Source organism: Hemicordylus capensis, chromosome 4 (genome assembly GCF_027244095.1).
Source record: "Hemicordylus capensis ecotype Gifberg chromosome 4, rHemCap1.1.pri, whole genome shotgun sequence".
NCBI lineage: Eukaryota > Metazoa > Chordata > Lepidosauria > Squamata > Cordylidae > Hemicordylus > Hemicordylus capensis.
The window spans coordinates 265,067,345-265,091,656 of NC_069660.1; the positions used below are offsets into that span (position 1 = coordinate 265,067,345).

The window sequence follows — 24,312 nt, forward strand, 5'->3', positions numbered from 1 at the left end:
TCGCATTTTTGTGCTGTCAGACTTTTTCATTTGTCTTGATATGGGGTCATACTTGCCATCACTTTGCTCTGGGTAATTGGCCCTCTCATGTTGTGACAGGATCCATCAATAAATCATGGGCTGGTTTGGTTTAATCTAGTTAAGCCATTTTTTGGTTTTTGAATCTTTATTGCAAATTTGTTCAACTGATAATCGCATGCGATTGAACTACAACTCCTCTGATGTTGAACTGTCCATTGTCTGTGAGTTGCGAGTTCCTTGTAGCACTTTGGGTTTGAAATTGGCAAGTTCACAATTTCCAGCCAATATGAAGAAAGACTACCTAGCACATTTAATTGGAGGAGGAGGAAGGGGAGGGGAGGGGGAGGGGAGGGGGAGGGGGAGGAGGAGGCATCATAAAGCAAATAATTGAAAGATATACATCCCAGTTAGAATTAAGAACAAGCTGGTTTTGAACCAACTTGATGCTGAACCAACATGAGAGCTCTAGAAAGCAAAAGTTTTGTTTCCTTTTCCCTTTCTCTTGATGAATTTAATGACCAGATTGGTAAAATCATCTGAAGTACAAGGAGAAACAAATGTGTCACAAGGTATGTTTGTTTTTACCTCAAGAAACTCATCTACTCTGGCCAATGGTAAAGACTTTGGGAAACATGGGAATCTTATATGCTGCACACTCCATGTAAACATTTGTGTGCTGTAATATAGTGGTGACAGCTCAAAACATCATTAATTGATCTTTGTGCAACAACTTCTGACTCTATCAAGATATAACTTAATTCAACATGTCCAAATCTTTTTCCAAGGACACCTAAAAATGTCATCATATATGGAATTCATCAAGAATTCACCAAATGGTCATCTCCAGGCTTGACTACTGTAATCAGAGGGACCTTTGCTCCATGTGCTGACGTGGAGAGATGTTAAATTGTTGTGCACGTGGGACAGGGCCTTCTCTGTCATCTTATTTATTTATTTATTTTCCGCTGTTTCTTCTGAGGAGCCCTGAGCTGTGTACATGGTTATGTTTATCCTCACAACAATCCTGTGAAGTAGGTCAGGCTGAGAGATAAGCAACTGGCCCAGAGTCACCAGTGAATTTCATGGCTGGATGGGGATTTGAACTTGAGTCTTTGCAGTCCTAATCCAACTACTACACCACACTAGTTGGTGCCCGCAGACTCTGGAATGCTCTCCCAGTGAATTTCCACTCTGAGACATCTGTGGTTGCTTTTAAAACCCAACTAAATACCTTTTTATTTGTTTAAGCTTTTACCCCTTGGGGCTGCCGGGTCTATCAGCTCTCCTGCTTCTGTTTGTCTTTTTTATGCTTGGGTTGTTTTTTTTTTTTGGTGTTTTATGTTTTTTATTGTTTTACTGATTTTAAGGTTTTAAATGTGATTTTTATGGAGTTTTATTGTATTTTAACATTTGTAAATCGTCGTGGGATGCCTTATGAAACATGGCATAAACAATGAACAATAAATAAAGTTGAACAATAAATAATGCACTCTACATGGGGCAGCCTTTGTACGTAGTCCTGAAACTAGAGTTGGAGAGAATGCGGCCGCCAGACTGGTCTCTGGGATAACCTGAAGAGACCATATAACACTGATCTTAAAAGAATGGCATTGGCTGCTGATATGTTTCCAAGAGAAATATAAAGTGCTGGTTATTACCTTTAAAACTCTTAGTGCCTTGAAGCCAGGGTGTTTAAGAGAGGACTTCCTTTGTCATAAACCCTCCCCTCCTAGTAAGATCATCTGGGGAGGTGCAGTTATGGCTACCACTGGCTTGTTTGGTGGCTACTTGGGACCTGGCCTTCTCTGTGGCTGCCCTGGGGCTTTGGAATGCCTTTGATCAAGCTCCCTGTTAATGATACGCATGTCAGGCAGTATAGAAATATGATAAATAGTAAATAAATAAATAAAACAGGTTGTAAAATAATATTTTTTTTCTAATTGATTTGTTGTGCTTTAGCAAATTTGCTTGATCAAAGGCGAGACTACATACTCAAGTACAAGCTGATCTGCTATGTCAATACTATTTCCCAGTGTGTTGACGACTGTGCAGTACTGCACTTTGCTCTGGTGGGACTCCTTAAAGGGAAACTGAGCCCTCTCTAGCCCCAGTGCCATCCTGGAAGGCATGGGCGGAGCTCTGGGAAGTGCTCCTTCCCAGTGCTTTCCCATAGTGCTACATGTGGAAAGCAATCCTGTATCATAATGTTTTCATCAAATTCACTTGAACCTCTAGTTTAAAGTCAGAGTAAGATAATCTTCAGCCCTAACGATACAATTCAAGTTTTACAGAGAAGAAAGGAGAGCAGAAAAAGGCCAGGCTTCAAATGTAATCTCTAATTAGGGTTTATTCATGTTTAGACAAAATAGTTTATTACTGGAAGACCTGGAAACCCATGAATTTACAAAGTTACTCAAATTAACAGTGACCTTTCAAAGGAGAAGTTAAGTCTGCCTAAACAAAAGAAGCGCACCTCTGAATAGTTTGTTGACAGAGATAAGACTTATCTCCAAATTTTGCTCCAAAAGGTACAGAGCCTGATTTAAAAAATAAAAATACAAAATTATTTGATGGCCACAACCCAATCTTTTACAATGAAATCATTTTGGAGGCACTTTTATTGCAGGCACTAAAGTTGTGACCAAAAATCTGAAAATATTACATTCTGCTCTGGTATTTAAAAAACTGATTTTGAATGCTATTAACCTGAACATGTCAGCTAGCTTCCCAACTTTGAGCATTCAGGGTAAACAATTTAAGATTTCTTTAAAAATTAATTAATATTAATTTAAACCATCTGTCCGCCATCTGCTATTTTTGGATGAAAAATATGAGCTGCTTTCTTTGTGATCCTCACTCCAACATTTTGCAAAACAATTCTCAATTCTTATACATTTAAATACCAACATCATTTTGAGCAAATCATCCTTCAAACATGAGCTACTACTACTATTGTCTCCATTCTCAAAACATTTACTTAGGCATTGAATCCTACATGATTCTCATATAAACCCATAAACTATACTCCCCTGGAAATTATTCAGATTCACTTCCAAGTAAGCCTGTTTAAGACTAAGCTCTCAGGGTCTTAATACACACTCATCCAATGTAAGCATGTTTAAAAGTAGGGCTTCACTCAACATCTTCCTGACAAAGGAAGTGTCAGGCATCAACACTTCTATTCATCGGATGCTTTTAAGTTGATATATGCCAAAAGTGAACCCTCATTTTGCAAAGTCACTGCATTCAGGCTCAAGTCAACAAAATGCGTGAAATGGAAGAAATAAGAAAAATGCAATATGCAGAGAATTATATATCATGGAAAAATAATTAATTATATGATGAATGTGCTAACTTACAAACACAAAGTGGCATTATTTGGAGGTTTCCTAACAAACTGCATCCAATAAATAACAATTCTTGAATCCTTACTTTAAATAAAAGGGTGGGGGGAATGCCAAACAAGATGTAAGAGCTTTTTGCCAGTTAAAATTTGTGGCAAGTAACAGCAATCTTTCTGCACAAAGAAGAATCAGATAGCCAACTTGTTATTATAAACTCCATACTGGAAAATAAAAAGCTATGCACTCTTACATACATAGGAACATAAGAAGCTGCCTTATACTGAGCCAGACCATTGGTCCATCTAGCTCTGTGTTGTCTACACAGACTGGAAGCGGCTTCAGAATAAGTCTCACTGGACACAGTGGAACTTACTTCTGGAGTAAACATACATACAGTAAATCCAAAATGCATGCTCAATTTCTTTCCAAGGAGATTACTTCCATAGAAAAGGTTTCAATCAGGGGCATAGCTATAATTGAACAAAAGGGTTCAAAGAACACGGGCTCCCAGCTCCTGAGGGCCCTCCAGTTCCCTCCCTCCCTATTCTCTTCATTATCTCCCTCACTCTGAGGGGCCGCCAGAGAGAGGGATGAACACGGGCCCCCTCTCCCCTAGCTACGCCCCTGGTTTCAATCTAAGTCATGTATATGTTACTCATGATTGTATTGTTCACCCTCTATCAGCAATGTTTATTTCATCCCACCCCTAAATAAGAAATATGGGATATATAAGGCTAAGGCCTGTGGGACAGTACACATGAGCAAGGAGAACTCTATAGTATGTGAAGATCTTCCTCACATAGTTCTCAGGACTGCAGCTAGTTTACCGAGCAATCATGTACTGTTTATGTCTGGTTTAAATGACATCTTTCACTTCAGTATATATGGACCACTCCAGTTTCTGTTACAGAGCTTAGTAGTGATTGGCATCATTTTCTCAGTATCTTTCATCTACATGCAAAAATTCTCAGCAGCTGTTACTGTCACCATTACCAATGAGCAATATTCTGGCTTTTTGTTGAATTCTATCAACCTGTATTATGGAACACATTTATATCTGGCCTTTCCATAGCTCATGGCAGTCAACACAAACACGATAATATGAAATCACCACCACCAACAAAAACAAAAGCAACTTTTAATGGTCTCTTATTGTTGGCTGCAAGAGAGCTCCCTCTACACAAGTCCCCACATGATCAATAAGCCAATGCAGCCATTCCAATGGTGTGGTGTGTTTTTAGACATTTAAACACACACACCCTTGCTTCCAAACTCATTAAAAAATGTTGCCTAGTTATATAGTCAGAAGATACCTCACAGGAGTTTTACTTCTTGCTTTAAATATTGACCACCAAGCCATCTTTTCAAACTCACGAGCCAGAGCATCCATCAGACCACTTGCAGAAGCAGATTCGCACATCTGCTAAGGCGTTCAAGGGATCAGACCACAAGTCCTTCTAAAGGCAGCATTCTTTCTGTATTAGAACCACTCATACAATGTCTACAGTGACCATTTAATTAAGTTCTTCTTACGAGTCTGACAATGTCTGCGGATGCTAAAATTCTTTTTTCTCCTGCCAATGGACTATGAAGAGACATGCCTGTATGACATAGCCATGTGAAAACCCCTTACTGCTTAATAAGCAAAGTCAGCTCTTCTATTTAATTGCATGAAAAGATGTAATACTACCCCCCACCCCAAACCCACTCTGAAGACCAAAAATCCTTGGATTTTTCTGGATTCCTCTTTATCGACAACAATGCTTATCTGTCCCCAGACCTTCAACTTCTGTTACAACCCCTATTCAGAATGGCTTAGATCTCCATTCAGTTTGCATTGCATCTTTGCACAAAGAATGATGTAATGATGTATAAATTATTTTTTAAAAAGCTAGCCTGGGATATTCCCATTGTCCTAGGAGGAGATGGAACAGTAATATATACTAGGAGCACTTATATATACTAATATAAATTTATTAGTTAAATTTGTATTTAACTAACATTTATTTTAGTGGGACTTGCTTCTGAGTTAGAACTGAAAAGGATGGAGGTGGCAATGTGAGCCTTTGTAGAGACTGTAATAAAATAACTGTCTTTTCAAAACACATGAATAGCATCGACAAATATTGCATCTGATTAAATGAGCTCTAGTCCATAAAAGCTTATGCCACAATAAATATGTTATTCTTGCATAGCATCATTCTTTAGGCTGTTTTAGTTACAACAGACTAACATGGCTGCCCCTTTGAAATTCTTTACAACATTTCAGTAGAAGCAGATATGGCCTCTTGAGAAACAATGAAAAGACATCAAGGTCTACAATGCTGCTACCTAGCTAGATGCTCAAGCAATAGAAGATGGGGTTTGAAGTACTATTATATAGAAACAACTCTTTTGGGGGGAAGGGGAGGAAGATGATCACATTTATGTAACAGTGGTCTTATTAGGAAGATTTTGCTGAACTGCTGACAATGATGTACAGTAGCGATTCGTCGGAATGACGTTTGAGGAAAACGATTCTGCTGCACCACCACACAAAACCAATTAGATAACTATTTTCTGCGACAGGTCAGGAATTTACATTGTTTCTCATGGAAAGATGTGCTTTTTAATTTCTTTATTAAGATGACATCCATGTCCCTTAAGACTTTTCGGGATGACAATCATTTGTTCATCAGATGGGAAAGTACAATCAGTGAAATCGTGTTACCGGTCTGGGGCAAAACTCCAAACATCGTTCTGCATTTTCCAAATGAACTACTCTGAGAACCAATAATTAAAACAATATATATTGGCAGAATTTTTTGACAGGACCTTTAGCCAGACACCAGGGGGAGAAAGTAATGATAGTACATATATAGCAGTTGAGCTGTGGGTATTTTGATAGTTCTGTATACAACATCAATTTTGTCAATTCAGAAAGAAATCATGAAATGCTGGGCATTTTGCTGTCTGAGATAACAATGAACCACAGTTCTTATAGCACTGGATACATTACTATTTTTCCTTTATGGACTTCCAATATTCAACACCTCCAATATTAACAGAAAAAGAGAGGTTAAAAACAGTAAGTGTGTCATAAAGTCATAAAAACTCTGGCATTCCAAAGAAAGAATACTACCTATAACTCAGTCAATTCTCCCCACTATTTCATAGCAGCCATAATGTGATATGTTAAAAGGTGAAATGCAAGTCATAAATAAGTCTTATTCTTTTTAGCTTGTGTGGACACAGAGATTACCCTAAGAGACAAATGAAATAATTAGCTGTCATATATTTGAAGTGTGTAATGCTTTTAAACTATGGAAAAAGAGGGAGACCACTGGCATACCTGTAGTGTGTTGGAGTATTTATTACTCTAATTTCTTTGTATTCAAAAGGAGATATTACTCTCAGAACTGGAGAGGAGTCTCTAAAATGAAGTTGTCGACTGTGATTTCATCATTTGCAATTACAAATCAATTCAAAAAAGTTTAAGGACATATTTAGAAGGGCCAGCATATTTAACATTTTTGGTCAGTTTGACAATTCATATAACAAGATATCTTGGCTGAATATTTATTACTTATTAAAATCTTTCTACTCTGCCTTTCCATGCAAAATTGAGATGCCTGCCCCTCACCAAGGCAGCAAAGAGTCAGGAATTAAAGGCAGTTACGTGTGTATGTGTGTGCACATGCACACACACACACACTTACAACACAGCACAGGAAGAAAAACCTAGAGCCCAAAATATAAAAAAGAACAAGTTATGAGAAAAGCATACGGAGATAAATTTTCACCTTAGTCCTGTTAAGGCATTATTAAAAAGTGTTGTGTTCTAAAGCTCCATCCCCATGATATTCTACTAAGAAGCACCCCCCACCCCCATCCATGGTTACAGTGTTTGTCTACAGATACAAATGTTGTAAATGTGGACAGTAGGGGTGTAGCTTCTGAGCATGTCAATGCGTAAGTAGGATCAGATTGTACTTAGGGATGTTGTACATGCCTTTCCCACTTTTTAATAATACCAGGACAGAGTTCCTGCATCCAAATGCTGACAAATGAGCCTCTTCAAGCATAGTATTCCATAGCATATCTAAAAAGGCCTATCTTGTGAACCCACAGCCAACCTCTGAGAGTGGTGGGACATGAAGCAGAGCCCTGAGAGCATTGGGACACTGAGGACCCAAGTGGACAAGTAGGATCACATGGCAAGAGGCCATGTACGCCTTTACATCTAAACATGGAAGGTTTCGGGGCCAGAGTTTAAGAGTTTAACCAAGCAGCACTTTGGCTTGGTTCCAAAGCAGACAGCAGCCAATCAAGTGGTGTAATATCAGAGTTGCACATTCTGAAAAATGTGTCCCAATCTGGAATGAAAGTCTCATCTGGAGTGGATGACTAGATTTCTGTGTTCTGACATATGGTGGGCAAATTACAGTCTTCACTATATCACAAAGACTACATTTGAACCCTGGGTATGGTTAGGATTACTAAATCCCATTGATGTTCCAATTTCGCACAAAGTCCTTCACAAAACTCACAACACTTTGCTGTCTGTAAGTGTACAACTGCAGAACAGGGCACACGCTCACAATATAGTGCCAGCTCCTGTTATTCTGGATTTATGAAGATGTATGCTCAGAGCCATAGGTTATTAGAGAAGTAGCTTCTATGTTCTCATTCTAATGTATCAATGAATTAATGTGTCAGTCACTTTTCTGCACTACTGTCAACTTCATTGTACAAATCAGACAAAAATATACTCTGTATTTTTTTAAAAAATAGCCATTATCTAGATGTGAGCTAACATTTTCCTCTGCATATGATGACATTATCCCTTTTGCTAAAAACAGAATTTAGAATAAGTGTGAATCATTTGCTTTTTTCACAAAAGGTATATAACACACATTACGTATCTGTGCATTTTATACACATGTGCTGGTATGCATACCTACATGCACATGTGCAAATATACAACAATATACATTATTCTGCATGTTCTGTGAGGTTGCGGAGTAGCTCCTCCTCCAAACACAGAATGTCAAAATGCTTAGAAACGTAGGGGAGATACAGTCATCAGGTGCATTTGAAGCAGCACTGGGGATTCAGTCTACCTATGATGTATAGTCAGGGGCGTATCTAGGGTGGGGCAGGCAGGGCACGTGACCCGGGTGCCACTTGAAGGGGCGCCATTTTTAATTTTTTTTAAAAAATTAAAAAATGGCCGCCAAAAACAAAATGGCCACCGTGCATGCTCAAATGGCCTCCTTGAGGCACTAGGCCATGCCAGGCCTTGCAGAGGCCATTTGAGCATACGCGGTGGCCATTTTGTTTTCAGCAGCCATTAAAAAAAAATTTTTTTTTAAATGGCCACCGCACATGCTCAAATGGTCCCTGTGAGGCCCTAGAGGCCAGTGGGGGGAGGGGGGACCTTTGCAGACCCCCTAGCCTTTATGAAGCCCCCCAAAGGGGCTACAGGTAAAGAATTTTTTTTTAAAAAATTAATATAATATAAGTCACTGTACACATATTCAGATTGGCACTATGTACAGAGATTCAGGGCTTGTGAATACTGAGCTGATGCTTATGAGCTAGGGTTGTATTCATTTGCTCTTACTTTGCTTCTTGTGATAAGTGAGTTAAATGTGATGTCTTAATAATATGGCTATTAATGGTGAGTTTGTCTTTGTATCAGTGTGAAATCCTTAGTATTAAGGCTCACTGGGAGTTTCTTGCTCTCTTTCTCTCAGTGCTGGACTAGGTCTGGGAAGACCCGAGTTCAAATCCCCATTCAGCCATGAAACTAGCTGGGTGACTCTGGGCCAATCACTTCTCTCTCAGCCTAACCTACTTCACAGGGTTGTTGTGAGGAGAAACTCAAGTATGTAGTACACCGCTCTGGGCTCCTTGGAGGAAGAGCGGGATATAAATGTAAATAAATAAAAATAAATAAATAAAATAAATAAAAAATACTAGAATATATTCCAAGCAGTGACACAGTTTACTCTGCATATCCTTTAATTATTTTCAGAGTATCTGGGAAAAGTCAAATTCTCTATTTATTTTAAAAACATATGTAATAGTGATGCTACAATGCATAGTAGAGAATTAGGCAGACACTTCTGTTTAGTTTTCCAAGTACACCTCCACATAGCATTTGGGTATTTCATGAGCCCCAGCATACTGAAATTTGTAGTTTTCCAGCATTTTTTGGTCTGGCTATGTCCAGTGCTAAATAGTTTTTGAAATATTAAAAGATTAATGAGCTTGACTTGTACTTTTCAGCTGATATTATGATAAACTTATCTGAAAGATGGGTGTCAGATGTTTGGACAGGGGGTGCAATTTCAGTGCTTTCCCTAGGCGCTATTTTCCCTAGATACGCCTCTGTGTATAGTTCCGAAAGTCTCATGAGTAAGCAGAAGGTATTTCCAGTCATGCAAGGGGGATCCCCTGATTTCTACCAATTTTCCCCTTCCAACATCAGTTTTATCATCTCTCATGCCATTCCAGAGGGTCTCCCAATCCTCAGGAGTGGCTTTCAGGAGGGCAACAGAAGCTACCCAGGGAGAATAAACTGGGAAAATCGTGTACTAGTGTATTTACCTGAATCGAAGATGACTTTGAATTTAAGGTGACCCCCCTTAAAAGGTTGAAGCTAAATACAGGTTATACTTGCATTTACTCAAAAGGAACAGGAATCCGAATTTAAGATGACCTCCTAATATCAAAAAACTTGGGAGGAAACTAGGATTCAGGTAAATACAGTACCAGCAGAATTCGGTTTGCACTTCTCTGGATTTAAGTTGCAGTGTGTGTGTGTGTGTGTATACATATACATATACTATATCGGGCAGCGATACAGAAAGATGCTGAAAGGCATCATCTCATACTGCACTGGAGGAGGAAATAGTAAACCCCTCCTGTTTTCTGCCAAAGACAACCACTGGTTGCCAGGTTGCCAGGAGTCAACACCGACTCGATGGGACACGTTACCTTTATAGGTACATACAAACCCATAACCCAGCACAGCATCCCTCTGGTGGCTTTTGCTGATGTCTTTCTTATGTTTCTTTTTTAGACTGTGAGCCCTTGGGGACAGGGAGCCATTTAATTAATTAATTAATTACTTTATGTAAACTGCTTTGGGAATTTTGTTTGAAAAGCGTTATATAAATATTCATCGTATTTGTTTTTGTGTGTGTATGTATATATGTATGTGTATTTGTATGCATGTATATATGAAGACAATGATAGTATGCCATCTGACAACAGGTCAGGGTTATCAGCTCAAGCCCTATCAGCTCATGTCCAGCTGTAAGTGCTTAGAAGCATCACGTTGGTTGCTAGTTAAATGTACCAATGAATCTTGCTTTGAATCCAGCCAAGCAGCTTTAAACATATGAACTTTACCATTAGCAGTTTTCAATTCATTTACTAAGAAGTATCTAAGAAAAATATTTCTCACCAGCCAGAAGTACGGTGAAAACATCTCCATGTTTTTGCTGCAAGGACAACAAAAGCTTAGAAGCATTGTTTCGAAAATTCAGGGCTACTCCCAAGAAAGGAATCCAGCCATTCACTAAGGGAGGCTCTCCTGGTCGTCTGTTAAAAAAACAAGCCAAATATATATATATATATTAACCCCCAGAGTCATTTTTGGAAGTGCAGTATATAAATCAAATCAAATCAATCAATCAATATATGTTAATGAGACAAACATCTCCTCACTATACAGACTGAAAAAAATCCTATTCAGACATTATGTTGTACAAGTCTACAAATGTTTGTACATTCATACATGTGTTTGTGTGAATGACTGTACCTGGCTCATTTTAAAAGTGAACCTGGGTACAGGCTCCTAAAATGCATGATACAGACTGGAAGTGTACTGCTGCTATTCAACATAACATGTGGATAACTGTACCTGTGCACAAATGTGTACCAAGTGTTGAACATGATGTGTGAATGTTGTACAAGTGTGCAGATGTTTGTGTGAATGATTGTATCTGCATTCATTTTAAAAGTGAATCTGGGTACAGGCCCCTCAAAAGCATAGTATAGATAGGAAGTGTACTGCTATACCTATGTTCAGCATTACACAGGAATAACTGTACCTGTGTACAAATCTGTACCAGAGTGCACTGCATACATGTTGTACAAGTGCTGAACATGTGTGAATAGGATTAAAGAGGCACCAACTAGCTCTTTGTGGTTCCTGATGTACAAGCAAGGGTTTCCTCATTGACCAGTGTTTTGTGTTCCTTTATATATGTTGTTGTTGTTGTTGTTGTTGTTGCTGTTGTTGCTGTTAATTAAATTTTTATCTGCCCTTCCAAAATGCCTCAGGGTGGTTTACAGATAAAGCAAAACAGTTAAAATCAATCAACAATTAAAACAAAGATTTTAAAATACCATAAAACAACAGTTAACCAATAAAAACAATTTTAAAACCCTGAAAAAAAACAGGCATATTAAAACCTTTTACAACAATTTAAAAACCCTGGAAGGCCAGTTTTTCCCCTGCATGCTTAGAACTGCTCCTGATTTTAATATCATTGGGGCAGGTTCTTGTAATTGCAGGTGTTATACGTGTGCACAAATGGTTGAAAAGACATGAGTCTGTGAATTAGTGATTCTCTACCACTTAAAGCCCAAGTGGGGCAGTGGTTAGATTAGAACCTGGCGCAAATCCCCACCCAGCCAAAACATTCTCAGGATGGCCCTGGCCAGCCACTTTCTTCCAACCGTTTGTTGTTGTGAGGGGGAAAATAGGGGAGTATGTATGCTTGGAAGAGGGGTGGGTGGGATAAAAATGTAATAATAAATTCATAAAGTAAATGTGTGAGAGAAAGACTTGATTCCACAGAGTGAAAATGTTGATCTAACTAATACACTGCTCCCCTTTTGAATCTCTCTCTATATAGCTTATTGATTTAAACAAATAGAACAGGTAAACATACAATTATTAATAATCCTGACCCACTAAATGTGTTCACAAATGCAAGATATACATTTGTCTTTAGCTTTGCTTAGCTGCCTGAACCTGATTGTTCTTGAACAGAGGAACAGAAACTAAGTCCATTACAGAAAGGATTAAAACAAAAACAATTATTTTTAAAAAAACCAAAACAAAACAGCCTTCTGATGCTACAGGCCCATCTGGGAAGGTGAATTATGAGAACTCATTTTGATTAATCGTAAGATATTTACTAGCGTGAATCTAATCAAAGATCAAGGGATCACAAGCTTTACTACCATCATACACTGCATGGAAATTTATGTGGCTGGATTAACCCTATCATAACCTCTCAAGAAATGACAGAAGATATGCTTTAACAAAGAAACAAACCCATTCAGGCTCTTCACACTGCTCATGTGGAGAGCCTTTTTATGTCTTACAGAGATTTCCAAGGAAAGACAGTCAAACCCTCCCCAACCAGCTTACTGTCCAAGTTCTGAGAGTGGGAAGAGAAAACAGGTGGGAAGATGAAAAATGAAAGGAAGAGAAAGGTGACCAAGTGCTGTTACAAATACTTAGGCTTTGTCAATTGGGGATGAAACAAAGAGGTAAGTCCAAGGCTTTACAGAAGGCTGTTCTGATTTAATCATGATGGTTGGAGGGCCAGAGTTGGCCACCCCGGCTTTATGCTGTAATCAAGAGCCCTGTATGCACACAAGATGCCATTTCTTACTACAGGGGGTGGAGCTTTGCAAACACTGGAGACGCTCTTTTGCACACAAGAAGGACTGTGGTTTGCCAGGAATGGCAAAAAATGTCCATCACCGGAATGGGGTTTTAATTTAGTAGGTACAAAAAAAGTTGCTTCCATTTTCTCACGTCCAACATCTGGCAATGAACTTCCAACACTGCCTACCAGAGGCATGTAATTTCAGCAACTTCCCCATAATTATATCTCTCACACACCATGGTAGATCAGTACTGAGTCTCACTCAGCCCTAAGTCAAGAGTTGCTGTCAGTGACTGCAGATGATACTGAGCTAGACAGAGCAATGGGCCCCATATAAAGCAGCTTCCTGTGTTCTTGTGTTCATGGAATCTCCAAAAGCATTTTCTTTTTGGTGGTTGTGCTATAAAAATGAAATTTGGCTTTGTAAGTCACGGGACTACAAGCAAGTTACAAACAGTTGATGAATTACAAAAAGCTAACAATAGGAAGCTCTTGGTCTCTGACACTGTTTCATAGAACTAATATACAAGAAACCTCCAGCAGTTACTGTTTGTTGAAAAATTGCCCTGGATACAGAAAACTTGCTAGTGGTTAATTCTCCATGAAATGACAAAACAGAGGAAGCGTAGCTTAGACAGAAACATCTCTGCTGCACTATGGCAATTCACAGCTGACCTGCAATTAGCTTCTCAAACCAACTAACTTATTAGGATAGTATATCTGTTATCTTTTTTTCCTTAGTGGCCAGCTTTCACTATTGGAATTGGACAGTGTATTGTTGGCGTAGCATTGTGACAGATATTTAGACAGGCTGTTTGTCATATTCTAATATAATACACCTTGTTTCACCCTCTCTGCTCTGTCATTTGGTCAAAAGCTGTATTCTTCACAGGCTTTCCATGGGGTAGAAAGGCTGCTGCTCAAATATCCAGGAGGAAATTAACTTAATGCTCCAAGTCTGGGGGATCACGTCAAGAAGACATCTTGCCATCACCAAGAAGCCAGGGTCATCGTTTGCTTCAGACACATTTAGCTCAGCAGCAATACACTTAATACTGTTAAATACCATGTCAGGCCTTTGCGCATTTCAGAGGAAAGTATCATACTGGTACTGCTTATGACCTATAGTAGGCTGATAACAGAAATGTGTCTTCATTGATGTCTTTACTTTGCTTAGGAAGATGGAGGTCATTTTAATGACTTATGGCTCCCTGCCAACAGAGCCGAGGTGGTCTGCTGCTATATCTATCAATAATGTATTAATTTATTAGCCTCCGTGTTTGTGTGTGTGTATGAATAAAATGTTTCACCACACAGCTTTTTAAACCACAGAGCACTCCTGATTGAGTGTATTGTAAGTGATTTTTTCATGCTCTTTTCAAGTGGATTGTAAAATATATAAATATGTATGTATGTATGTATGTATGTATGTATAATATGAATCTGAGGGGTATATTTGAACTTTTTTTAAGCGAATGTTTTGAAATTTACAGTTTTAGAACCTGAAAAACAGTCTGAGAAACAAAATAGCAACATGTGTCAGGAACCATAATAGCATGTAAAATGGTCCTTATTTTTTACATTTCAAATATTAACAATGCTATCCTTGTAAAACAATTTTTTAATCCTCTCAGAAGAATATATTTGATTTAATCTAATTGTGCTCACTTCAGCAGCACATATACTAAAATTGGAATGATGTAATTTAATTGATTTAATGTTTTAATGTGATTTTTGTGGATTTTATTTTATTTTTTTATTTTTGTAATGAGTTTTATGAAAAGTGGTATATTGAACTTTAAATAAATATACCAACTTTCTTTTTGTGACAAAGAGATCACAATTCACAATTGAAAGAAGTTATTACTCAACACACTCAAAATGATTCTCAGCTTCAAAACACAAGTATAATTTAAATATACATGAATTTTTTTCTCAGAGCTGTAAGGCTAAAAAATAACCATTACTTTGATGTATCTCTCCCTCTCTTTTTAAGACATCAGATCTGCTTAGAGCAGAGGTAGGCAAACTTGGGTCTCCAGCTGTTGTTGAACTACACACTGGTGGAGGAAGCTAGCCGGTGGCCTGTGTTCCTTCCACCGCCACCCATGCCATGTCCCCCGCGTCTGATGTCAAATGCTACATTAGATGTCAGCCGTGCAGCCCCATTTGGGAGCATATTCTGGCCAGTGCCACATTCACAACATGGCCATGAATGTAGTGCTGGCTGGTATTTGCACTCAAATGGGGCCGCATGGCCCCATTTGGGAAAGAAGCCACGCCCCTGCATCTGACGTCAGATGCAGGGTGTGTGGCCGGGGCACCAGGCGCGGCCCCTGATTGGCAGCATCCCGGGTTCTTTGAACCCGTCCACTCATTGGTGGCTCCACCCCTGGAACTACATCATCATTCCCAGTCATCATCCCAAGCCACAATAAATTGGAGATTCTGCTGGAGACCTAAGGTTGCCTACCTCTGGTTTAGAGTGCAAACCTGAAAAGTGGGATCATTTTACCCAGAGCCACTTAGAAACAGTTATTTGATCTATGTGTGTAGTTATAAATGAATGCATACTTTGTCGTTATAAAGAGCATAACTCAAAGGGCAGGTGGGGGCGGGGATGGCTAGTTTCAGTTTCCACATAAGGTTTCTGTGAACATTATAAAGTTTCTCCTGCAAACATATTTGCTTGGTATGAACGAATCTTAACATGACAACTGAACTCTGGTGGGCAAAGTTGCTGAAATGTGTACACAGGCATTACAGTAACTTATCAGAACATATTCAGCATAACTTCAGAGACTGGGTGAAAGTGAGAAAATCTGGCTAAATTGTACAACCCTCTGTTGCTAAATCTACAGGTAATTAACAGTATAACTCAAATGCACAAATGTACATTGTGAATTGGACTATAGCTCAGTGGTGGAACAGCATGCAGAAGGTCCCAGGTTCAATCTGGGCAGCATCTCCAGGTAAGGCAGGGAAAGACTCCTGCTGGAAACCTTGGAGAGCCATCTGATGACTCACTATAAGGCCGCTTCTTATATTCCTATGTACATTGAATTTCATTAAGAGAGAAAGAGAGTTAAGTATTAAAAACTTATGTTTTAATGGATTTTTTAAAACCAAAAATGTATTTGAACAAAAATTAAATAATGAAAGTATCAAAGTGACATAGGTAATTCTTAACACATACCATCAATGTTAGCCAATAAGCTTATTGATTTTTTAAAAAGAGATAATACAAAGGTTAACAGTAAACTTTTTAAATGAGAAAGAATGCTTAACATTTTCACATAAAGTTGACACACAAATACAGGATAGGTTAAATATAGACACAGACAAAAAATAAAGCACCTAGAATCCTTTATATGAATATGCAGAAGACAAAATCCATCATAAGGATGACAAAATCAGTGTACAAAGGCTAAGAGCAGTGTTCTATTGTTATTTTGCATAGCATTTAAAAATTTGTCTTAGTATAAGAATCCAAAGTAAAGTGCAGTAAAATCTGATCTGCTACCATTGTTACTTAGTTTCATGGGGAAATGTGTCTCAAATTCATATCCAATTTAATCTTTAGAGCAGGAATTGAACAGGTGAGTTCTTATTCTGGAATATAATAAATCATAAGTGTACAACACCTGTAGTTGCATTTCATGAACATAAACCTTCTGCTTAATAATGTCTGTTTACAACAAGAAACAGACATATAGTAATCTCTTGTTTGGGATAAACATTAATCCAGATCTGTCTACAAATATATATATACAATTCATTACCATAAGTAATCTCCATTGTGGCCTGTTCTTAACCTTCATCCTCCACCCTCCTGTCCTAAATCTAGCAAATCCACTGGTGGTGTGTGATTGGCATCTGGCCTTGACATCACTTTTGCAGCATGAAGAATTATTTTTAAAAAGCCTACCATGAAGATGCCACCTTGCAGCGCATCAATGATTCAACTGAATACTTTTCAGTAATATTCATCGGCAGGGTCTGAAAAGAAACACTGCTTTTCCATGGAGATTTTTTTCATTTTAGTAAAGCCCTGTTCATACATTATGTTGAACATTTGTACAAAGTGTACAGTGCACACAGGAACAGATCTGCATGCAGGTATAGCTATTCATACAGGTACAGCAATACACTTCTTTTCTGTACCATGCATTTGAGGGACCTGTACCCAGGTTCACTTTTTAAATAAATGCAGATACAGTAATTCACACAAGAACATGAACAAGTGTACAGACATTTGTACACTAGCACAGCATAATGTCTGAATAGGACTAATAAGTCATTGCTATTAAAATAAGCTGGTGCAAATTAAAATTCATTTTTTGATTTTCAATTCCAAAGTCAGCCGTTGTACTCACTCTAATGTAAAAAAGAATGCAGTTTTTTTAAAATACAGAGACATAGACACCTAGCAATGCTCTGCAGACAGTATCTTATTCTGTTTAAAAATGAAAGTGAATATATTAGCACAGATGTAGATCAAAAGCTAGCATGAACATGTCAGAACAGTTTGTGTATATATACTCACTCGATCATAATATTTAAACAGCATTAGGGTGACATGTAGTGCTTTCCCGGGGCTGCTAGCATTATTGAACACTTGGACTGTAACATGTACAATGAACCCAGGGGCTGCATGCCCCATAAAGATACTCAGAAGAAACAGAGTGCTGAGGCTGTGGTATGTATGTATGTATGTATGTAACATATTTATATACCACCCAAAACACAAGTCTTTGGGCAGTTTACAACAATATAATTTTAAAAACTATACTTGAGAAGCAAGAACTGGAGACAATGGATTTAACTAGCCTAACTGTATGCAGGTCAGCATGGGAAACACTTTGTTAAATGCAACTGTTGTGCAATAGACTGGAAAGATGGAAATAATGTTATTTACACTGGCTGACATCTGGACTAGCATTGTGTTGGTGCAATAGTGCTGGGCCATTGCATAAGGGGGGAGGAGTGATTTTTGCAGATCTCCCCTTGCCTTTGAATCCCCCTGTGCTTCAGTGAAAATATGCCATTGAAGGTTGTGCAGTTGTTAGGGACATATTTTTGGGAGGCACCATGGGCTGTAGGTGTCGGGCCCCCAAGTGGTCAGTTCTCAGGGTACTAGATGGCAGTCTAAGGTGCCAGAGGCAAGTAGTCCAGTAGACATATGCCTTCCAGAGAAGGCACATGTCAAAGGCCAGAAACAGCAAAAGGGCCAGAGGAAGTTCACATAGTCCAAGGCAGGGGGTCAAGGTCTACAGGGAAGGCTTGGACTTCTTCTTTTTGGAGTGGAAGGGTTTGCCTTGGTTTGCATTTGGATGGGTGACTACATGTGAGTGCTGTAAGATATCCCCTTAGGGGATGGGGCCATAGTTAAGTGGAAGAGTTCTTGCATACAGAGGGTCCCAGGTTCACTCCCTGACATCTCCAGGTAGGGCTGGAAGAGATTCCTGCCTGAAACCATGGAGAGCTGCTGGCAGACAATACTGAGCTAGTCTGACTCCGTTTAAGGCAGCTGCCTATGTTTCTATGAAGTAATGCAGGAGAAGACAGCAGAAGCTGCAGCAGATGAGGTTGCCCTTAGTGAAATGAGCTGCTCAGACTGAAGAGCAATTTTGCAGCCGAGGACTTACAGCCACAGAGGACTCTCCAAAGTACACAGTACTCTACCAGATGACAGGGCTGGTTCTGCAACCTAGGTGATGCCTTTGAAGCACAACACTCAGTCTGCCAGGCTGGTTGTTGATGGCACAGGATCAAGCGCCAGAACCTAGCGGCTTGGAGTCTATCCTCCCCGACAAACCCAGCTCCTGAATGTTGACCTTCCTAACATGATGGCTTTGTATATGACGTTAGGAACCATTTCAAAAATGAACTGCTATGTGTATTGCTTGATTTCCACCCATAGCATTTTTCCCCTTAGTCTGTATTCTTTATTATCTGCAATTGCTCCCACAAAAAAGAGAAATCATGATTACAATTTAAAAAGTATATTGATATGATACCATTTTTATCTTTGAATTTTCAGCATTCTGCTAGTGCAGACTCCTCTGAAAGGTGCATCTGGCCTTTTACTGATACCCCAAAACAGCTTCAAGGTCTCAATTAAGAGACAAAGGAACTGATGTCAATTCATGAGCCAACAAATAAATGTTTTTGTTCAAGTATAACAGATAATCATTGCAGCTATTGTTATGTTAAATATAAACATGATAATAACAACTTGAAGGCCCAAGATGGCAAAATATCTAATAATTAAATTGATAGGCACTCTTCTGTGCTCATAAAAACAGACATGTGCATATATTACATATTAAAGGCAGACAGCACAAGAAATATTAATTACCAGTAATTAAAGGAATAGGCAATGTACCTGGCTTTACAGAACAGAATATGGAGAGAGACATTGACAAAGAACTCTCAGACACCCATCTATCATGAAAGAAAATGTCAAGCTGACAAATAATATTTATATACTTCAGTATATGAATATGACTCACATCTGCTATGAATTAATTGTTTAAAAGCGGTAAATAAATATTTACTACTTTTATTGGAGACCTCTATATTCAGAAGATAATAAAAATGGAGAATCACAGAATGGAGAGAGGACCTGAGCTTCTAGTTTATGTACTTGTGGCCCAATTCCCATTCATGGTGGTTCCCCATACTAACAGAAGGTCAAAGACTGAAGACGATGAGAGAATTTACGCCACATCTGACTATGGACCAAACGGGCAAGCAGCCAGAAAATGCATATTATAGTTTTACTTAATTGTTTCATAGGCACATTAGGTTAGCCTCGAGCCTGAGGCAGGTGCTAAATAATCATTTCTTGCACCATCTCAATTTTTCCAATCAACAGCAAGCATGAAGAACATCTGTTCTCCAGGCTACATGTTTCCTTTAAATGCATGACAATGGGAAAAATTCAGAAGCAGCTGGAATGACTGGTTAGTGTACTGAAAAGCTCATCGGGCCACATCTGGTTTGCCACAGAAAATGCAAACATGAGAACCAAAATCATGTCGTTGATGTACAGGCTTACCCCCCCCGCCCCGCTTCATTATTTATCTGCTGTGAAGCCAAAACAACTGGCCTGTAGTTAGATCACATTTTGTTCCAGAGCACTGTAGCTGAAGTTTTTGATTTGGAAGAATCACGGGGGACTTTCTAGATGCCAGTCTGTTTCAGCCTGAGATTTAAGTGATTATGCCTGGATGAAACTAAATTTGAAAACAGGTGGCCTGGTTGTTCTAGCACCTCCTTGATCACACACTTGTTTGTTAATACACACTACATTGAGTTTTATGAACTATAGAAATGAGTTTAATCGCGCAGCCTGACTTGCATCAAGGTAAGGATATGAATGAGGCTGCAGTATTGAACTCTATAGTAACAGAGGAAAGCACATAAAACTCCCAGAGTATTCCTTCCTGTCTTTTCTGGACTCAAACCTCTAGTGTTAAATAGTACTGTGAGAATGCTCCCGGAAGGCAACAGGGAATGACTGAAAGGCAGTAGCAAGGATCTGGGAATGAACAAATGGAATGCAGATATAGAAGGATTCTCGCCACCTCACCAGTGGGACTGTGGGAAGTATATTTGGTTGCTGATGAGTCACAGCTTGAAGATGCTGTCTGGCATCTGAAGTAAAGACTGGCCCTAAGTGGCAAGAAGTACCTTTCAGGAGCTGAGGACAGAGATGCTGAGTAAGGATAATTTTGGCGAGGTAATATCCAGAGTTGATAATTGACATGGGGCTGTCTTTGAAGACTATTTAGAACCTTCCGCTGGTGCAAAATGTCTGTCTGTCTGTCCATCCATCCATTCTTCCATATTTCATTTATATATTATTATTATGTATTTATTTATTAGATTTATATACCACCCTTCCAAAATGGCTCAGGGCGGTTCACAACATGATAAAAACAATTAAAACAAATTAACAATTAAAATCAAACTATTAAAACACAATAAAACCAATAAAACAGCTAAAAGCCCTGAAAATCAGGGCAACAGTTTAAAACAGTTTAAAACAATCATTTAAAACTCTGGAAGGCCAGGCCAAATAAGTACATTTTAAGGGCTCTCTTGAAGGATGGAAATGATCTCAAATTACGAATTTCTGCTGGGAGTGCATTCCATAGCCCAGGAGCAACTACAGAGAAGGCCCGCCTCTGCGTCGCCACCAGATGAACTGGTGGAAACTGGAGATGGACCTCCTCAGATAACCATAACGTGCGGTGGGGATCATGTAAAAGAAGGCACTCTCTTAGATAACTTGGACCTAAGCTGTTCAGGGCTTTAAAGGTAATAACCAGCACTTTGTATTTTGCCCAGAAACATATCGGCAGCCAGTGTAGCTGTTTCAAAACAGGCATAATATGGTCTCTCCGGGTTGCCCCAGAGACCAATCTGGCTGCCGCATCCTGAACTAACTGAAGTTTCCGAACTACGTACAAAGGCAGCCCCACGTAGAGCGCATTGCAGTAGTCAAGCCTAGAGGTTACCAGCTGATGCACCACTGTTTTGAGGTCATCTTCTCAGAGGAATGGACGCAGCTGTCGAATCAGCCGAAGCTGATAGAAAGCACTCCTGGCCATGGCCTCCACCTGAGAAACTAGGGTGAGGCCTGGGTCTAGGAGTACTCCCAAACTGCGCATCTGCTCCTTCTGGGGGAGTGTAACCCCATCCAGCACAGGGAGATCTAACTCACCCCTCAGATTCTAAGCCCCCACAATGAGCACCTCTGTCTTGCTTGGATTCAGCTTCAATTTGTTCTCCCTTATCCAGCCCTTTACAGTCTGTAGGCAGGCTTTTAGAGAATGAGTGCCATTTCCTGAAGAAGGAAGGGAGAAGTAGATTTGGGTGTCATCAGCATACTGACAGCACCCAGCACCAAATCTCCTGATGACCTCAACCAGCGGTTTCATGTAGATATTAAAGAGCATTGGTGACAGAATGGAGCCCTGGGAGACTCCATATAACAGCTCCCGTTTTGAGGAGCAACTGTCACCAAGCTCCACCATCAGGAATCTACCCGAGAGATAGGAGCGGAACCACTGCAAAGCAGTGCCCCCTATCCCCAACTCCCCCAGGCAATCCAGAAGGATACCATGGTCGATGGTATTGAATGCCGCCGAGAGATCCAGAAGAACCAGCAGAGTCACACTCCCTCTATCGATTCACCGGTAAAGGTCATCCATCAAGCCGACCAAGGCTGTCTCAACCCCATAGCCAGCCCTAAAGCCAGTTTGGAATGGTTCTAGATAATCGGTTTCCTCCAAGACTGCCTGGAGCTGGTCGACCACCTCACTCTCAATCACTTTGCCCAACCAAGGGAGATTGGAGATTGGCCTGTAACTGTCCATCACTAAGGGATCCAAAGAAGGCTTCTTTAGGAGTGGTCTAATCAATCCCTCCTTCAAACAAGGGGGCACCCTACCCTTCCTCAGTGATGCGTTTATGATATTAACTAGGCCATCTCCAACAATCTCCCTGCTAGACAGAAGCAGCCAAGTTGGGCAAGGATCCAGAGAACAAGTGGTAGGCCTCAGCACCCCAAGCAGCTTGTCCACATCTTCAGGAGTCACAGATTGAAACTGATCCAATCTAATACTGCAAGAGGGATTGCTGGGATATACTGCCCATCTTAAAGGGGCTCAAGGCAGTACACACACACACACACACCATTAAAAATATTAACATAAAACATAAAATAAAAGCAGTTAAAATATTAACATAAAACTTATTTTAAAACAAAAAAGCCAGGTTGTTAAAAGCCAGGCTGAAAAGATAGGACTTTATGAGGGTCTACACACAATCAGTGTGTAGAGCCCTAAGGGGTTCTGCGGGGAGAGCGGGCTTAGCTGGATTGGCTGCCCAGACGAACAGCAGCTTTGGTTGAGTGCTTGCTGATGAGCTCTGGGGGAAGGGGGGAAGGGAGTGCCGCCATGTGGCACCCTAGCCTCCAGAGCCCCAGGAAGGCACTGTGCAAGTGTGGGGTGCCTTCCTGGGTCCGCCCCCCCCCGAGTGTGTCAGCCACGGCTGACACGCATTCAAACTAACAAGGTTAACGGAGTGCTCGCCCCATTAACCTCATTTAGGGGGAGAGGTAATTAGGCGGGCTAGCCACCGTTCTCATGATGGAGGGAAACCAGGCTGGGCTCCCTTAGTCTGGTTTCCCTCCATCGGGAGAATAGCCTCTATGTCTTTCTTGAAGGTCTCCAAAGATGATAAACCTCTTATACACATGGGGAGCATTGTCCACAACTTAGGGGTGATAACGGAGAAGGCCTGATCCCAAGTTACCACCAGACGGACTGGTGGCACCTGAAGATGGACCTCTCCTGATGATCTTAACTGAAGTTTCCAAACTAAGTACAAAGGCAGCCCTTTATATAGCACATTGCCGTAGTCCAGCCTGGAGGCTACCAGAAGGTGCACCACTATTTTGAAGTCACTGAGGCGAGTCTCACAATCAGCACGGGGCATCCGGGAAAGACCCCCAGGGCTGGGAAGCTTGTTTCAGCCTCCTGGAGGGGGTCTCCTCATGTGTTGCCACAGTGCGGAACCACGCCATGGCAACACACGATCAAATAGATGGGGTTAGTGGAGCGCTCGCTCCACTAACCTCGGCTAAGGGGAGGGGGGATGAGGAGGGTTTGCTGCTGGGAGCCACGTGGCTCCCGTGGCAGCAGACCATCAGGAAAAAGCGGGCTAGGCTCCCTTAACTCGCTTTTTGCTGATTGTGAGACTCTCCTCATTATCTTTAAGGAATGGGTGGAGCTGTCATATCAGCCAAAGCTAGTGAAAAGTGCTTTGGGCCATAGCCTCAACCTGAGACTAGGGTTGTGCATGGAACCGCCGAACTGAGGTCCGGCACTGGGGTGGGGGGTTGCTTTAAGAGAGGGGGAGGGTTTACTTACCCCTCCTGCCACTTTCCCCCTCCGGCGCCCATAGTTCCTGTAGTAATTGGGGCGGCAGGATACCTCCCTGCCGCCCCTCCCCCCGTTTCACTTCTCAGGGCTCCCTGAAGTCTTCATGTCTTTAAAAATATCCTAAGGCGGGGGGTGGCAAGGAGGTATTGCGGCAGTGGCGGCAGTAATTGGCGGCAGCAGTAATTGGAGTGGCAGGATACCTCCCTGCCATCCCTTCCCCCGTTTCACTTCTAAAGGCTCCCAGAAGTCTTCTGTGCACGCACATTACAGAGACATGAAGCGCGCGCACGATGTGCGCGTGCGCAGAAT

The 24,312-nt window shown here is 40.5% G+C and overlaps 1 protein-coding gene and 1 long non-coding RNA gene across 3 annotated transcripts in view; one reads left to right on the forward strand and one right to left on the reverse strand.

Moving 5' to 3' along the window:
* Nucleotides 1–15,620, forward strand: part of LOC128325114 (uncharacterized) — a 57,181-nt gene extending 41,561 nt beyond the window's left edge. Inside the window, exons 4-5 of the long non-coding RNA XR_008307267.1 lie at nt 12,758–12,923; nt 13,938–15,620. This is a non-coding gene — a long non-coding RNA (uncharacterized LOC128325114). The remainder of the gene's footprint in view (nt 1–12,757; nt 12,924–13,937) is intronic.
* The window catches only part of LOC128325113 (cytochrome P450 7B1), a 169,992-nt gene that overhangs the window by 24,879 nt on the left and 120,801 nt on the right, over nt 1–24,312 (reverse strand). Inside the window, exon 2 of one of the 2 annotated variants that reach the window (XM_053250581.1) lies at nt 10,822–10,958. The exons of the other annotated variant lie outside the window; for it this stretch is intronic. Coding sequence (XP_053106556.1) covers nt 10,822–10,958 — 137 coding nt within the window. The remainder of the gene's footprint in view (nt 1–10,821; nt 10,959–24,312) is intronic. 2 annotated transcript variants of the gene reach the window in all.